The following is an 18,789-nucleotide window of genomic DNA, read 5'->3' on the forward strand; positions in this document are numbered from 1 at the left end:
TGAAATTTCATCCATTTCTACCTGATGAAATGTCCTGATGTGTGCATAATGATAAACTTCAACAAAACATCTCTTTTCACCACACGCAAGTTATTTCACAGAATTTTTAAAATACAGAAGGGGGCAGTTTGGCCCACTTGAAGGAATCTTATCATATCTTGGCTAAGTGTGAGTCATATCAAGTTTAGTGGACAGTTCTCGCCACAAGGTGGAGTGGGATTTCACTCTCTGTGTTGCCAAATTTAATTGTCATTTGAGCCCCTGTAAGACTCGCATACTATTTCCACCCCATGGTACCACATTTTGTTCCCAGGGCAACTCACTACTCATTGAGATCTTGGGTGTGACTGGCGTCCTCAATACTTCTACACCTGGACAAATACTGTCAGTTTGGAGCTGCCCTGCATGGTTCCTGAAATTTGCCAGGAATGGTTCTGGAGATCCTGCTGGACACGGTGGTGAACTAGTGGTATTTCCTGTTCCCTCAGGACCAGTATTGGAGGCAAAAACACTAGACTATGACAGCCTAGTGTGAGGTTGCCCCACCCATTTAGAAACAATTGTCTGGAGGAAGTGAATGGAGGAATGCCCAGCACTGTAGGAAATGTGTCAATGTCCTTCTCCACTCTACCAACCAGTTTTCTCTGACATCTCACACTCAATCTTTGCTACTGCACCCACTTCCCACCAATGCTCACTCTCTATAACTCTCAATAATGAATGCAACATCATCCCATTCTTTCTCGCCCTCTTCAAATACAACATCACTTATTCCACACACCCTTTTCATTACCTACACACTCACTTGGAAAATGTCCCCACCTGTGCCAACCATATGTAATCGTTGTGCTACCCACTTTTATTTTCTGTAATACCTGCTAGTCTCCCATTCAGGAGCAAAATAGTCCACAATAGGATAGAAAGTATCAAAATTGATGCTGTGCTGCTATCAGCTTCTCACTGCTTGAGTAGAGGATTATGAATCTGACTGCCCCAAGCAGAACCAGGACTTGTTTCTGAGGCTGCACTTGATTAACCATGCCAGGAACCCCTGAGAGAATGCCATCCCCTTCACTGGACTGAGGACTGCTGAAAAATGTAGGAAGCTCCCTCGTTTTATATCTGTGCTATATGACATGGCAAAACATATTAATATGAACCAGGTATCTCTGGCTGAGGAGGCAAAATGGAAAAAGGCAAGGCACGGATGCTGAGAGCATCCATATAGGCTCAGAGTGAGTGCTATGACAGTGAGTGAAGCACCCCGAGATACAGCCTGGTCCAGTCCAGGAGCTGAGGGCCATGTCTCTGAGGGCCAAGTGCTCCAGCTGCAGCTTTACAATGTAAGTTGTTGGTGCAGCCTGTTGTGAAGTGCAGAAACATCCCATTAGTAATTGGAGATGTACCATGAGGGTTCATGGAGGCTGGCACACTGTCAGATGCCCATGTCCATGGATGTGAAGTGCATGTGACTAGTGTACATGAATATGTCAAAGATGTTGGTGCCCAGTATTCAACATGGAGGTCTTTTGGACCAAGTGGCGAGTTGAACCTACCAATAACCTGTTCTGGTTTTCATGTTGAGTTTCCGACAGCTAGTTTGTATAGAGAGTTTCATAATGTCTCAACCCATGGCACTTTGAACTGTTAACAAGTCATTTAAAAAACAATAAAAAAAAGTCTGTTGGGAACTCACTGCGCCATTTGAACAAAGCATGGAAGTTGTGATGAGATGTTTTCGACATCGAGTCAACCATCTCGCCCAATTCTACCACTCATCTCACTATTGCCCACCTTGTTTACAGCCTTGTAAGGTGCCACGCATTGTGTCAATAGCAGCTCTCTGAGCATTTTGATTGATGCTACACTCCTGCCTTATATCTGTAACTCTTTTCTATTTAAAAAATTATCCAATGCCCGCTTGAATGCCTCAACGGAACCTGCCACCACCATGTTTCCAGGCATCACAAACCCAGACCATTCACTGTTTGATAGCAATTTTTCCTACCTCATATTTGCTTTTTTTTTGCCTAACTGTGTGCCTCTGGTTCATGATGCTTGAAAGAACTGAAATGGTTTCTCCACTCTTCTCTGTCCAGACAGAGAAACATGGAAAATAGGAGCAAGAGTAGACCATTTGACCCATCAAACTAGCACTAACATAAGCATGGCTGATCCTCTATCTCAATGCCATATTGATGCCCTCTTCTGGATGTAGGTTTGCTCGCTGAGCTAGAAGGTTCATTTTCATACATTTCATCACCATACTGGGTAACATCTTCAGTGAACCTCTGGACAAAGCATTACTGATGATTCCTGCTTTCTATTTATATGTTTGGGTTTGTTTGGATTGGTGATGTCATTTCCTGTGGCTTTGCCATGTCCTATGGCGATGTCATTTCCTGTTCCTTTTCTCGGGGGTGGTAAATCAGGTCCAAGTCAATGTGTTTGTTGATAGACTTCCAGTTGGAATGCAGTGCTTCTAGGAGTTCTTGTGCATTTCTCTGTTTGGCTTGTCCTAGGATGGATGTATTGTCCCAGTCGAAGTGGTGTCCTTCCTCATCTGTATGTGAGGATACTAGTGAGAGCGGGTCATATCGTTTTGTGGCTAGTTGATGTACATGTATCCTGGTGGCTAGTTTTCTGCCTGTTTGTCCAATGTAATGTTTGTCACAGTTCTTGCACGGTATTTTGTAAATGATATTAGTTTTGCTTCTTGTCTGTATAGGGTCTTTCAAATTCATTAGCTGCTGTTTTAGTGTGTTGGTGAGTTTGTGGGCTACCAAAGGGTCTGAGTAGTCTGGCAGTCATTTCTGAGATGTCTTTGATGCAGGGGAGAGTGGCTAGAGTTTCTGGACACATTTTGTCCACTTCTTTGGGTTTGTTGCTGAGAAATCGGCAGATTGTGTCATTGGGACCCATTCTTTTTGAATACACTGTATAGGTGATTTTCCTCTGCTCTGCATAGTTCCTCTGTGCTGCAGTGAGTGGTGGCTCGGTGGAATACCGTTCTCTTACAGATGAGGAAGGACACCACTTCAACTGGGACAACGCATTCATCCTAGGACAAGCTAAACAGAGACACGCACGAGAATTCCTAGAAGCACGGCATTTCAACCAGAATAATGCTCGTTGGAATAATGTTCATTTGTAGAAGCTGCATCAGAACGTTATTCCAACGAGCCCCACACACGTAGAGCAGAGGAAAATCACCTATATAGAATACAGTATATTCAAAAAGAATGGGTACTCAATGAACAGTCGACTGATTTCTCAGCAACAATCCCAAACAAACAGACAAAATGCGTCCAGAAACCCTAGCCACTCTAACCAACATCAAAGACATCTCGGAAATGACTACCAGACTACTCAGACCCCTTGACATCATGGTAGCCCACAAACCCATCAACACACTAAAACAGAAGCTAATGAATTTGAAAGACCCTATACAGATAACAAGCAAAACTAATGTCATTTACAAAATACTGTGTAAGAACTGTGACAAACATTACATTGGACAAACAGGCAGAAAACTAGCCACCAGGATACATGTACATCAACTAGCCACAAAACGACATGACCTTCTCTCACTAGTATCCTCACATACAGATGAAGAAGGACACCACTTCGACTGGGACAACACATCCATGCTAGGACAAGCCAAACAGAGACACGCACGAGAATTCCTAGAAGCACTGCATTCCAACCGCAACTCTCTCAACAAACACATTGACTTGGACCCGATTTATCACCCCCTGAGAAAAAGATCAGGAAATGACATCACCAACCCAAAGAAACCCAAACATATAAATAGAAAGCAGGAATCATCGGCAATGCTTCGACTGGAGGTTCACTGAAGATGTTACCTAGTTTGGTGACAAAGTGTCTGAAAAAGAACCTTCCAGCTCAGCAAGTAAACCTACATCCAGAACCTCAACCTGAGTTACAAATCTTCTCAAAACTCATTCATGCCCTCTTCCAACAGACCTTGACATCTTTACAAATTTGAAAATGGTGTAAAAATAGGTGAGAAGGCAAGTTCTGAGAGCGACACAAAGAGTCTGCAGAGGGATATAGGGTAAGATAATAGAGAGTGAAAAAAACTGGCAGATGGAATATAATGTTGCAGGATGTACACTTTGGCAAGAAGAGTAGAGGAGCTGAGTATTTTTTAAATTGGGAAAGACTGTAGAAAGCTACAGATCAGAGGAATTCAGCAATCCTCAGACATAAATCATAAAAAGCTAGCATACAGGTTCAGAAGGTAATAGGAAAAACATGTGGAATGTTGGCCTTTATTTCAAAAGAATGGAGTATAAAAATGGAGGTAATAGAGGCAGTCCAGAGACTAATCATAGGCTGATCCTAGGATTGGAGAGACTGTACTATGAAGAAAGGGTCAGTATATTGGCTAGTACTCATTGGTGTTTAGAAGAATGAAAGATGATCTTATTGAAACAAAGAAGATTCAACATTCTCAGGGCACTTAACAGGATAGATGCAGAGTTTTGGTAGAGACAATAGGACAATAGGGCATAACCTCAGAATAAAGGGTGCCCCTTTTAAGACAAAGATTGTGATGAATTTCTTCTATCAGAGGGTAGTGAATTTGTGGAATTTTTTTTACTGCAAAGGACTGTAGAGGGAGGGACATTAAGCATATTCAAACCTGAGATAGAGGCATTTTGAATCAGTAAGGAAATCAAAGTTTATGGGGATAAGGCAGCAAAATGGAGTTGAGGATTATTATAATTAGATTCCCTACAGCATAGAAACAGGCTCTTCAGCCCATCCAATCTACACTGACCCTCCGAAGAGTAATCCACCCAGACCCATTTCCCCTCTGACTATCAGCAATTTAGCATGGACAATTCACCTGGCCTGCACATCTTTGGTCTGTGGGAGGAAACCAGAGCACCTGGAGGAATCCCACGCAGATACAAGGAGAATGTGCCCGAGGCTGGAATTGAGCCTGGGACTCTAGCGCTGTGAGGCAGCAGTGCTAACCACTGAGCCACTATGTCACCCTGGTGATCTCCTTTGTGATCTCATTGAAGAGTGCAGCAAACTTGATAGGCTGAATGGCCTACTTCTGCTCGTGTGTTTTATGGTTGTATAGCCTGTAGAAATCTATTTCTTAAGTATATCGGTGACTTGACCTCCACAGCCTTCTATGATAGAGAATTCCACACATTCTTTGCTGTTTCAACAGAAGTTTCTTATCATCTCAGTCCAAAATGGCCTATCGTGTAGCCTGAGATTGAGACTCATGTTCTGAAATCGCTGGCCAAGAGAAACATCATCCCTGCATTCAGTCTGTCCATCCCTGTTAGAATTGCATGTGTTTCAATGAAGTCCACTCAAAAACTACTAATCTCAACACTGGCTAACCTTTCTGACTGAACACACATTTTTCCATGTGACTATACATTCCACTCAAATTCTTATGATAAAACAAAGATGTCAAAAATATTTGATAGTTTGCAAAGTGCTTTCAGTTGTCGAGATTGCGAAAGACTCTTTAAATTTCTTTACTGAAAATGATCTAGGAATTCTGTAAACTCCACTGTCAAAATTACCAAACAAGTAGAGCATTAATCAACAATGCCAATAGAATTTTGAACTAGAGGAAGTCATGATCAAAATTTCTACCATGTGATGCTCAGGAGTTCATGTGTCATGATAAGTGTTCCTTGATCCTAGAAAGGCATCTATTGTTCTCAGCTGTGTGCATAGTTAACAAAATTTGACATGAAGCTAGGTAAGAAAGTAAGTTGTCAAGAGGAGGTAGAAAATCGACAAAAAGGTAAAGGGAGATAAGTAAGTTAGATGAGTGGGCAGAAAAATGACAGTATAATGTGAGAAATTGTCAACTTGTTCACTTCTGCAGGAAGAACAGAAATGCAGTACACTATTTAAATATAGAGAAATTGCAGAGCGTAATAGTACAGATGGATCTGGGTGTGCTGGTACATGAACACAATATGTTAAGATGCAGGTACAGAAAGTGATGAAGAAGGCAAATGGAATGTTGCAGTTTATAGCAAGGAGAATGAAATATAAAAGTATTAAAGTTTTATAGCAGTTGTATAAGATCTTGTTGAGACCATATCTGCAGAACTGGGCACAGTTTTGACCTCCTAATTTTAAAAACTATGTAATTGTGTCAGAAGCAGTTATAGAGGGAGGCAGTGGCATAGTGCTCATGTTACAGCACAAGTAATGTAGAGTTCCAGGCAAATATTGTGGGAGCACATATTCAAATTCCAGCACAATAAATTTAAACTTTAAATTTAATTAATTATTCTGGAATTGAAATCTAGCTTCAGTAATAGTGATTAAGACATCGTCATTGATTGAAACCAAGTTAAAAACCAGTCCGGTTCACTAGTGTCCTTTGGGGAATGATCTGACCTATTTGTGACTCCATATCTGTCATAAGTACTTGCCCTCAGTAAAGGTTTATCTATTCAGTTTGAAGGATTAGGGATGGGTAACAATAGTTTCACATCTCATGAAAGAATTTTTTTAACAAGTACGGAAAGCCTTAATGATGAGACTTGTCTTATGAAGAAATATTTCATTTTTATATATTTGTTCAAGGAATGTGAGAGTTGCTGTCTAGGCTACCATTTATTGCCCATCCCTAAATGCCCTTGAGAGGTTGATGGTGAGCTGTTCTCCAATTTCATATTACATCGATTTATACATCCATAATGATGTACTTGATGTAACATGTTTTTTCTTATAAAACTTATGTATTATTGTAAGAAATGGGAGGGACTGGCAGTAAATACATACACGTGAAATGTAAATAAATGGGGATAATTCAATAAATAACAATAGAGTGACAAAGAAACCTAGGAACAAGCCACTTAATTAGTTCCACTCCTCTGTATGATCATGGCTGATCCACAGCCTAAGTTTATACAGTCACCTTTGTCCCATTTCCTATCATATTTGCTTAACAAAAGTCCAGCAGTCTCAGTTCAGCATCAATTGATTAAGAACTAATTGCCATTTATAGAAAAGGGTTCTGACAGATTTTCTTGAAAAAGTATATTCTAAATTCATTGATGCAATTTTAGTCTCTTAATCTAAAGCTAGATAAGATGGTTAAGAATGGATATGGGACGTTTGCCTTTATTAGTTAAGGTATTGAATACAAGTGTAAGGAGATTGTGATGGACTTGTGCATAACATTAGTTAGACTACAGCTGAAGTACTGTGTGCAGTTCTGTACTTCAGGAATATATGGTACACTATAGGAATGATGTGATTGCACTCTAGAGAGGATGCAGATGAAATTCACCAAGATGCTGCCTGGGCTGGAGAATTCAACTACGAAGAGAGACGAGATAGATTGGAGTTGTTTCTTTTGCCTGCAGAAAGCTGAGGAGTGATCTATTGAGAAGTACAAAGTTTTGATGGGAATATATAGGGTAGATAGGATGAAATCATTCCCTTTAGCAAAAGAGTTGATACGCAGAGGGCACAGTTTTAAGGTAAGTGCAAAAGGTTTAGGGAGGATTTGAGGAAAATATTTTTCGCACAGAGGCTTGTGAATATCTGGAAATCGTTGTCTAAAAGGTGGTAGAGGTGGACAGCTCTAGATATTTAAGAACTATTTAGATGAGCATTTGAAATGCTGCAGCATACAAGGAGGCATGGTGGCTCAGTGGTTAATACTGCTACCTCACACAGTACCAGGGAAAGGGTTTGATTCCAGCATCGGGTAATTGTCTTTGTGGAGTTTGCACGATCTCCCTGTGTCTGTGTGGTTACCCTCCAGTTTCCTCCCACAGTCCAAAGATGTGTAGGTTAGGTATATTAGTCAGGGGAAATGTAAAGGAACAGGTCTGGGTGGGATACTCTTTGGAGGGTTGGTGTGGACTTGTTTGGCCAAATGACCTGTTTCCACACTGTGGGCCAATGGGGTTATAGTAAATAGATGTTTGATGATTCGTGTGGGCGCAATAAGTCAAATGGCCTCTCTCTGTGCTGGGAAATATTTTTTCTCTACACCATTGATTTATGTTCTTTATTCCTGACTTAACAAACTAGCAGAAATGCTTTCTGTTATCTGCATCACTTCCAACAGCCTATGAAGGCATTTTAGAAGATGTAACTATTGTGTGTAGATATCCATTGATTGGATTGATTTCTGAAATACAAAATGCTATTCAGGCAATAATTTGTCACTTTTCTGGCTTATTGAAGATCGGTTTACTCTTATGATTTTTTTCTCAAAATCAGGGAGGAAGCTATGAGTCTGAACTCATATGCATTATCAAAGAGCGTGATGATCTTCAAGCCATGTTAAATAAATATGAAAGGCACATGGCAGAAATTCAGGCAAATGTCAAAGTTTTAACTGCCGAGAGAGACCAAAGCAAACTCCTATATGAGCAGGTAAGTAATGATGTTGTCATATTGTAGGGTTTGACAAGGATGCCTGAGACCTAATGAAACTGGGGAACAGATGATGGTTATATATTAATTAGGGTTAATTCTGTGAAAGTTGGTGTGTGTACTTGCTTCCTGATTTAATCAGTGTAGGACCTCTTGTGGTGCAGTGGTAGTGTCCCTACCCCTAGACTTGGAGGCCCAGATTTAAGTCCCACATATTCCAAAGATGTGTAATAACATCTCTGCATAGTTTGGTTCGGAAAATAGGTTAATCAGTGTGATGGGAGTTTGTGGTGTGTGAACTGGAAATAAAAGATCAATTAGTAAAATATATGACTATATTCTGATGGCATTTTAAGTGGCATTTTAACCTCTGATAATTGACAAAAAACATTGTGTTATTTTCATTGTTGGTTTTGGATAATGCTTTAACCTTTTCACTTCAGTAACTTGTTGCTGTATTTCAGATTAGATTAGATTACATTACAGTGTGGAAACAGGCCCTTCGGCCCAACAAGTCCACACCAACCCGCCGAAGCGTAACCCACCCATACCCCCACATTTACCCCTTACCTAACACTACAGGCAATTTAGCATGGCCAATTCACCTGACCTGCACATCTTTGGACTGTGGGAGGAAACCGGAGCACCCGGAGGAAACCCACGCAGACATGGGGAGAACGTGCAAACTCCACACAGTCAGTCGCCTGAGGCGGGAATTGAACCCGGGTCTCGGCGCTGTGAGGCAGCAGTGCTAACCACTGTGCCACCATGCCGCCCACAAAACGCGGGCACGTCCGGGATTTGAACCCGGGACCTCTCGCAACCCAGCACCGTAAAGGACCCACGCTGCTAACCCCCCACACCACTTGCGCACCACTTGACTGACAGATTTCAATGGAAAACGTGTTCTGTAACTTCCGAAGTCCATTTCTTCTTCATAGAACATAGAACATAGAACGATACAGCACAGAACAGGCCCTTCGGCCCACGATGTTTTGCAGAACATTTGTCCTAGCTTAAGCACCTATCCATGTACCTATCCAATTGCCGCTTAAAGGTCACCAATGATTCTGACTCTGCCACTCTCACAGGCAGCGCATTCCATGCCCCCACCACTCTTTGGGTAAAGAACCTACCCCTGACATCCCCCCATACCTTCCACCCTTCACCTTAAATTTATGTCCCCTTGTAACACTCTGTTGTACCCGGGGAAAAAGTTTCTGACTGTCTACTCTATCTATTCCCCTGATCATCTTATAAACCTCTATCAAGTCACCCCTTATCCTTTGCCGTACCAATGAGAAAAGGTCTAACACTCTCAAACATATCCTCGTACGACCTATTCTCCATTCCAGGCAACATCCTGGTAAATCTCCTCTGCACCCTCTCCAAAGCTTCCACATCTTTCCTAAAGTGAGGCGACCAGAACTGCACACAGTACTCCAAGTGTGGCCTTACCAAGGTCCTGTACATCTGCAACATCACCTCACGACTCTTGAATTCAATCCCTCTGCTAATGAACGCTAATACACCATAGGCCTTCTTACAAGCTCTATCCACCTGAGTGGCAACTTTCAAAGAGCTATGAACATAGACCCCAAGATCCCTCTGTTCCTCCACCTTACTAAGAACCCTACCGTTAACCCTGTATTCCACATTCTTATTTGTCCTTCCAAAATGGACAACCTCACACTTGACAGGATTGAACTCTATCTGCCACTCATCATCCCAGCTCTGCATCATATCTAAGTCCCTTTGCAGCCGACAACAGCTCTCCTCACTATCCACAACTCCACCAATCTTCGTATCATCTGCAAATTTACTGACCCACCCTTCGACTCCCTCTTCCAAGTCATTAATAAAAATTACAAACAGCAGAGGACCCAGAACTGATCCCTGCGGAACTCCACTTGTAACTGGGCTCCAGGCTGAATATTTACCATCTACCACCACTCTCTGACTTCGACCGGTTAGCCAGTTTTCTATCCAACTGGCCAAATTTCCCACTATCCCATGCCTCCTGACTTTCCGCATAAGCCTACCATGGGGAACCTTATCAAATGCCTTACTAAAATCCATGTACACTACATCCACTGCTCTACCCTCATCCACATGCTTGGTCTCCTCCTCAAAGAATTCAATAAGACTTGTAAGGCAAGACATACCGCTCACAAATCCGTGCTGGCTGTCACTAATTAAGCAGTGTCTTTCCAGATACTCATAAATCCTATCCCTCAGTACCCTTTCCATTACTTTGCCTACCACCGAAGTAAGACTAACTGGCCTGTAATTCCCAGGGTTATCCCTATTCCCTGTTTTGAACAGGGGCACAACATTTGCCACTCTCCAGTCCCCTGGTAGCACCCCTGATGACAGTGAAGATGAAAAGATCATTGCCAACAGCTCTGCAATTTCCTCTCTTGCTTCCCACATAATCCTAGGATATATCCCGTCAGGCCCGGGGGACTTGTCTATCTTCAAGTTTTTCAAAATGTCCAACACATCTTCCTTCCTAACAAGTATCTCCTCTAGCTTACCAGTCCGTTTCATACTCTCCTCTTCAACAATACGGTCCCTCTCATTTGTAAATACTGAAAAAAAGTACTAATTCAAGACCTCTCCTATCTCTTCCGACTCAATACACAGTATCCCACTACTGTCCTTGATCGGACCTACCCTCGTTCTCGTCATTCTCATGTTTCTCACATACGCATCCTACTCGCCAAAGATTTTTCATGCCCTCTCTTAGCTCTCCTAATCCCTTTCTTCATCTGCCTCCTGGCTATCCTGTATCCCTCCAACGCTCTGTCTGAACCTTGTTTCCTCAGCCTTATGTAAGCCTCCTTCTTCCTCTTTACTAGATATTCATCCTCCCTCGTCAAACAAGGTTCCCTCACACGTCTATCTCTTTCCCGCCTGAAAGGTACATACATATCAAGGACACGTCGTATCTGTTCCTTGAAAAAGTTCCACATTTCCACGACATCCTTCCCTGACAGCCTATGCTCCCAACTTATGCTCCTCAGATCCTGTCTTGCAGCATCGTATTTACCCTTCCCCCAATTGTAAAACCTACCCTGTTGCATGCACCTATCTCTCTCCAGAACCAAGGTGAAAGTCACAGAATTGTGGTCACCATCACCAAAATGCTCACCCACTAACAAGCCCATCACTTGTCCTGGTTCGTTACCGAGTACCAAATCCAAAATGGCCTCCCCTCTGGTCGGACAATCTACATACTGAGTTAGAAAAGCTTCCTGGACTCACTGCACAAACAACGCCCCGTCCAATCTACTTGATCTAAAGAGCTTCCAAACAATATTTGGGAAGTTGAAATCGCCCATGACTACTACCCTGTGGCTTCTGCACCTTTCCAAAATCTGTTTCCCAATCTGTTTCTCCACATCTCTGCTGCTATTGGGGGGCCTATAGTAAACACCCAACAAGGTGACTGCTCCTTTCCTATTTCTGACTTCAGCCCATACTACCTCCAAAGGCAGATCCCCCTCGAACTGCCTCTCTGCAGCCATTATACCATTTCTTATTAGCAACGCCACACCCCCTCCTTTTTTACCACCCTCCCTAATGTTACTGAAACATCTGTAACCAGGAACCTCCAACAACCATTCCTGTCCCTCTTCTATCCACGTTCCCGTGATGGCCACAACACTGTAGTCCTAAGTACCAATCCACGCCTTAAGTTCACCCACCTTATTTCTGATACTCCTTGCGTTGAAGTATACACACTTGAACCCATCTCTGTGTCCGCAAATATTCCCTGTCAGTGCTACCTTCTCCACAGCCTCCCTACATTCTTGGACATCCTGAAAACAGCTAACCTACTTGCTGGACTACAAGTCCGGATCCCATCCCCCTGCCAAATTAGTTTAAACCCCCCCCCCCCCGAAGAGTGCTAGAAAACCTACCTCCCAGGATATTGGTGCCCCTTCTGGTTCAGGTGCAACCTGTCCTGCTTGTACAGGTCCCACCTTCCCCAGAATGTAGTCCAATTGTCCAAATACCTGAAGCCTTCCCTCCTACACCATCCTTGCAGCCATGTGTTCAACTGCACTCTCTCCCTATTCCTTGCCTCACTGTCACGTGGCACCGGCAACAACCCAGAGATGACGACTCTGTCCGTCCTAGCTTTTAACTTCCAGCCTAACTCCCTGAGCTCCTGAATGACCTCCCCACCCCTCTTCCTACCTATGTCGTTGGTGCCAATGTGCACCATGACTTTTGGCTGCACACCCTCCCTCTTAAGGATTCTGAAGACACAGTCTCGGACGTCTCGGACCCTGGCACCCAGGAGGCAACAAACCAACCGAGAGTCTCGCCCATGTCCACAGAACCGCCTGTCTGTCCCTCTAACTATAGAGTCTCCTATAACTAGCGCTCTCCTCCACTCCCACTTCTGAGCCTCAGAGCCGGGCCTCGTGCCAGAGACCCAATCACTGCAGCTTAACCCTGCTAGGCCATCCTCCCCAACAGTATCCAAAGCGGTACACTTATTGTTGAGGGAAACGACCACAGGAGATCCCTGCACTGCCTGCTTCCTCTCCTTCCCATCTCTAACTGTTACCCAGCTACCTCTGTTCTCTGGCGTAACTATGTCCCTGTAGCTTCCATCTATCACCCTCTCAGCCTCTCGAATAATTCTCAGTTCATCCAACTCCAGCTCCAGTTCCCTAACGCAGTCTGTGAGGAGCTGGAGCTGGCTGCACTTCATCTAGTATGACCACACAAGCAAAGATCATCCTTTGGTGTCTCACCCAAGTTATAGAGTCATAGAGATGTACAGCATGGAAACAGACCCTTCAGTCTAACTCGTCCATGCCGACCAGATATCCCAACCCAATATAGTCCCACCTGCCAGCACCCAGCCCATATCCCTCCAAATCCTTCCTATTCATATACCCATACCCAGGCAAGCATGCAGGTACAGCAGGTAGTGAAGAAGGCTAATAGCATGCTAGCCTTCATAACAAGAGGAATTGAGTATAGAAGCAAAGAGGTGCTTCTGCAGCTGTACAGGGCCCTGGTGAGACCACACCTGGAGTACTGTGTGCAGTTCTGGTCTCCAAATTTGAGGAAAGACATTCTGGCTATTGAGGGAGTGCAGCGTAGGTTCACGAGGTCAATTCCTGGAATGGCGGGATTACCTTACACTGAAAGACTGAAGCGACTGGGCTTGTATACACTTGAGTTTAGAAGACTGAGAGGGGATCTGATTGAGACATATAAGATTATGAAAGGATTGGACACAGTGGCAGCAGGAAACATGTTTCCGCTGATGGATGAGTGCCGAACCAGAGGAGACAGCTTAAAATACGGGGTAGACCATTTAGGACAGAGATGAGGAGAAACTTCTTCACCCAGAGAGTGGTGGCTGTGTGGAATGCTCTGCCCCAGAGGGCAGTGGAGGCCCAGTCTCTGGATTCATTTAAGAAAGAGTTGGATAGAGCTCTCAAAGATAGTGGAATCAAGGGTTATGGAGATAAGGCAGGAAGAGGATACTGATTGAGGATGATCAGCCATGATCAGATTGAATGGCGGTGCAGGCTCGAAGGGCTGAATGGCCTACTCCTGCATCTATTGTCTAAATGCCTCTTAAATGTTGCAATTGTACCAGCCTCCATCATTTCCTCTGCCAGCTCATTCCATATACGTACCACCCTCTGTGTGAAAAGGTTGCCCCTTAAGTCTCTTTTATATCTTTCCCCTCTCACCCCTACACCTATGCTGTCTAGTTCTGGACTCCCGACCCCAGGGAAAAGACTTTGCCTATTTGTCCTATCCATGCCCCTCATAATGTTGTAAACCTGTATAAGGTCACCCCTCAGCCGCTGATGCTCCAGGGAAAACAGCCCCAGCCTGTTCAGCCTCTCCCTCAAATCCTCCAACCCTGGCAACGTCCTTGTAAATCTTTTCTGAACCCTTTCACGTTTCACAACATCTTTCCGATAGGAAGGAGACCAGAATTGCATGCAATATTCCAACAGTGGCCTAACCAATGTCCTGTACAGCCGCAACACGACCTCCCAACTCCTGTATTCAATACTCTGACCAATAAAGGAAAGCATACCAAACGCCTTCTTCATTATCCTATCTACCTGTGACTCCACTTTCAAGGAGCTATGAACCTGCACTCCAAGGTCTCTTTGTTCACAACACTCCCTAGGACCTTACTATTAAATGTAGAAGTCCTGCTAAGATTTGCTTTCCCAAAATGCAGCACCTCGCTTTTATCTGAATTAAACTCCATCTGCCACTTCTCAGCCCATTGGCCCATCTGGCCCAGATCCTGTTGTAATCTGAGGAAACCCTCTTCGCTGTCCACTACACCTGCAATTTTGGTGTCATCTGCAAACTTACTAACTGTAGCTCTTATGCTCGCATCCAAATCATTTATGTAAATGACAAAAAGTAGAGGGCCCAGCACTGATCCTTGTGGCACTCCACTGGTCACAGGCCTCCAGTCTGAAAAACAACCCTCCACCACCACCCTCTGTTTTCTACCTTTGAGCCAGTTCTGTATCCAAATGGCTAGTTCTCCCTGGATTCTATGAGATCTAACTTTGCTAATCAGTCTCCCATGGGGAACCTTGTTGAATGCCTTACTGAAGTCCATATAGAATCACATCTACTGCTCTGCCTTCATCAATCCTCTTTGTTACTTCTTCAAAAAACTCAATCAAGTTTGTGAGACATGATTTCCCATGCACAAAGCCATGTTGACTATCCCGAATCAGTCCTTGCCTTTCCAAATACATGTACATCCTGTCCCTCAGGATTCCCTCCAACAACTTGCCCACCACCGATGCCAGGCTTACTGGTCTACAGTTCCCTGGCTTGTCTTTACCGCCCTTCTTAAACAGTGGCACCACGTTTGCCAACCTCCAGTCTTCCGGCACCTCATCTGTGACTATCGATGAAACAAATATCTCAGCAAGAGGCCCAGCCATCACTTCTCTAGCTTCCGACAGAGTTCTCGGGTACACTTGATCAGGTCCTGGGGATTTATCCACCTTTACCCATTTCAAGACATCCAGCACTTCCTCCTCTGTAATCTGGACATTTTGCAAGATGTCACCATCTATTTCCCTACATTCTATATCTTCCAAATCCTTTTCCACAGTAAATACTGATGCAAAATATTCATTTAGTATCTCCCCCATTTTCTGTGGCTCCACACAAAGGCCGCCTTTCTGATTTTTGAGGGGCCCTATTCTCTCCCTAGTTACCCTTTTGTCCTTAATATATTTGTAAAAACTCTTTAGATTCTCCTTAATTCTATTTGCCAAAGCTATCTCATGTCCCCTTTTTGCCGTCCTGATTTCCCTCTTAATATACTCCGACTTCCTTTATATTCTTCAATGGATTCACTCAATCTACCCTGTCTATACCTGACATATGCTTCCTTTTTCTTAACCAAATCCTCAATTTCTTTAGTCATCCAGCATTCCCTATACCTAGCAGCCTTTCCTTTCACCCTGACAGAAATATACTTCCTCTGGATTCTTGTTATCTCATTTCTGAAGGCTTCCCATTTTCCAGCCATCCTTTTACCTGCGAACATCTGCCATCAATCAGCTTTCGAAAGTTCTTGCCTAATACCGTCAAAATTGGCCTTTCTCCAATTTAGAACTTCAACTTTTAGATCTGGTCTATCCTTTTCCATCACTATTTTAAAATGAACAGAATTATGGTCGCTTGCCCCAAAGTTCTCCCCCACTGACACCTCAGTCACCTGCCCTGCCTTATTTCCCAAGAGTAGGTCAAGTTTTGCACCTTCTCTAGTAGGTATATCCACATACTGAATCAGAAAATTGTCTTGTACACACTTAAGAAATTCATCTCCACCTAAACCTTTAACACTATGGCAGTCCCAGTCAATGTTTGGAAAGTTAAAATCTCCTACCATCACCACCCTATTATTCTTACATATAGCTGAGATCTCCTTACAAGTTTTCCCTCTGTCTATTGGGGGGTCTATAATACAATACCAATAAGGTGATCATCCCTTTCTTATTTCTCAGTTCCACCAAATAACTTCCCTGGATGGATTTCCTGGAATATTCTCCCTCAGCACAGCTGTAATGCTATCCCTTATCAAAAATGCCACTCCCCCTCCTCTCTTGCCTCCCTTTCTATCCTTCCTGTAGCATTTGTACCCTGGAACTTTAAGCTGCGAGTGCTGCCCATCTCTGAGCCATGTTTCTGTATTTGCTATGATTTCCCAGTCCCATGTTCCTAACCAGTATATTGGAGCAATTTAGGAGCAATCCGTCCTTCTTGTACAGGTCACTTCTTCCCCAAAAGAGATTCCAATGATCCAAAAATGAGAATCCTTCTCCCATACACCAGCTCCTCAGCCATGCATTAATTTGCTCTATCCTCCTATTCTTGCCCTCACTAGCTCGTAGCACTGGGAGTAATCCAGATATTACTACCCTTGAGGACCTCCTTTTTAAATTTCTGCCTAACTCTCTGTAATTTCCCTTCAGAATCTCAACCTTTTCCCTTCCTATATCGTTGGTTCCAATGTGGACAATGACGTCTTGTTGGCCCCTCTCCCCCGTGAGAACATTCTGCACCCTCTCTGAGACATCCTTGACCCTGGCACCAGGGATGCAACACACCATTCTGCTTTTTCTCTGCTGGTCACAGAAACATCTGTCTGTTCCTCGGACTACTGTATCCCCTAACACAATCGATCTCTTGGAAGCTGACGTACTCCTTGTTGCATTAGAGCCAGTCTCAATACCAGAAACTTGGTTGTTCGTGCTATGTTCCCCTGAGAATCCATCACCCCCTGCATTTTCCAAAACAGCATACCTGTTTGAAATGGGTATATCCACAAAAGACTCCTGCCCTAGGTGCCTACCTCTTTTACCCTTCCTGGAGTTAACCCATCTATGTGACTGTATCTGAGACTTCCCCCCTTTCTATAACTGCCTTGCATCACATACTGTTGCTGTTGCAAATTCCTCATCGCTTCTAACTGTCTCTCCAACCGATTCACTTGATCTGATAAGATTCGCATCCAACAGCATTTATGGCAGATATGATCCGCAATAACTCTTAAACTCTCTTTAAACTCCCACATCTGACAAGAAGTACATATCACTGCAAAGGCCATTTTTGCTCCTTCACAATATACACACCCAGAAAATAACACCGTCTTATTCCTCTTCAAAATACTGCACCAGGTTAAATTAATAGCTATGGCTTATATTTTAAGTTTAATCAAGAGACTTATCTCCAAAAACATATAATCAAGAAAGAACCCACTGTACTCACTACTGCAGCCTTTCTGTTGGACAGACTTAAAACAACGATTAACTTATCTGATTCTGAGTTGTGAACTTCGCCCAACAGGTTCCTCCAAGATTAGCTGTGAAATTCATTGTTTCTTAATTTTCCCAGACACACTCCAATGTGCAACGATTTTTTTCTCCCCCTCCCTCCCTCTCTCTCCCTCTCCTGCACTGTCTTCACCATGTGCTTCCTTTGTTTTTCTCCCTTTTAAAACTGCTGTTGTTTTGACTTTTATTTCCAAAGTTCCAAAACAATGCAACAGCATATGAAATAGTAATTGCTGCTCCTGGAATTCGAGGAAATCACCTTCAGCACCTAAAATACCTTAAAAAAAATGAGCAGGTGTTACAGCCAGAAATTTTCCCATCCTCCATCTTGGATTACCCAGAATCCTCCTTGTTATGTGAGCCATGATGGTGATCTTCCGCGGCAAGTTTGAAAATGAAGCCTGCTGTCTTCACCTGTTATCCACACATAGTAATATAGTTGATTTTCATTATAACAAAACCTCTTTTTAAGGTCAGACTGCTCACTATGGTAGAGTTTGGTGATTTGCTGCATTAGAAAAATGAAAGTACGATGCAGTTGAATTGGACACTTTTTAATCATTTCATATTGTTTATGCTTTTCATCATGCATGGCACTTTTATCAACCAAAAACATCTTCATTACCAAGGATTGACTTGTGATTCAGCGTTGTAGTTGCCTTTCTCAATTCATTCATTCATGAAGAAATAACTGATCTGTGCCTTCCATGTCTTTGTCATGAGAGGTTTCCATATCCTATTTTCCTAACACCTCCTGAGTGAATATCACTGATCCAGTAACATTCTCATTGCTTGTAGTTGTATGTGTAGATGCTTAATTTTCTTCCTGAAATTCCTATTTATTGTGCTTCTTTCTATCAACCAATATCATCTTCTCTTGTGCATCAATTTTTGAAGACCATCCATTCAGTATATTTAAAGCAGTCCACAAAATAATTTTTGACACCAGCTCTTGTGCTTTGCATATGAAGAATATGGCTTACTGGATATGTTTAACAGTGCCTATGGG

General features: G+C 43.2%; 1 protein-coding gene across 6 annotated transcripts in view; it reads left to right on the top strand.

Moving 5' to 3' along the window:
- The window catches only part of LOC122550866 (testis-specific gene 10 protein-like), a 139,978-nt gene that overhangs the window by 52,683 nt on the left and 68,506 nt on the right, over positions 1–18,789 (top strand). For 5 of the 6 annotated variants that reach the window (XM_087988335.1, XM_043692221.2, XM_043692219.2 and 2 more), the window contains one exon: positions 8,257–8,412. The exons of the other annotated variant lie outside the window; for it this stretch is intronic. In XM_087988335.1, coding sequence (XP_087844461.1) covers positions 8,257–8,412 — 156 coding nt within the window. The remainder of the gene's footprint in view (positions 1–8,256; positions 8,413–18,789) is intronic. 6 annotated transcript variants of the gene reach the window in all.

The sequence above is a fragment of the Chiloscyllium plagiosum genome, unplaced genomic scaffold (assembly GCF_037043375.1).
Source record: "Chiloscyllium plagiosum isolate Xiang-an unplaced genomic scaffold, Cpla_swu_hap1 HiC_scaffold_6, whole genome shotgun sequence".
In the NCBI taxonomy this organism is placed as follows: domain Eukaryota; kingdom Metazoa; phylum Chordata; class Chondrichthyes; order Orectolobiformes; family Hemiscylliidae; genus Chiloscyllium; species Chiloscyllium plagiosum.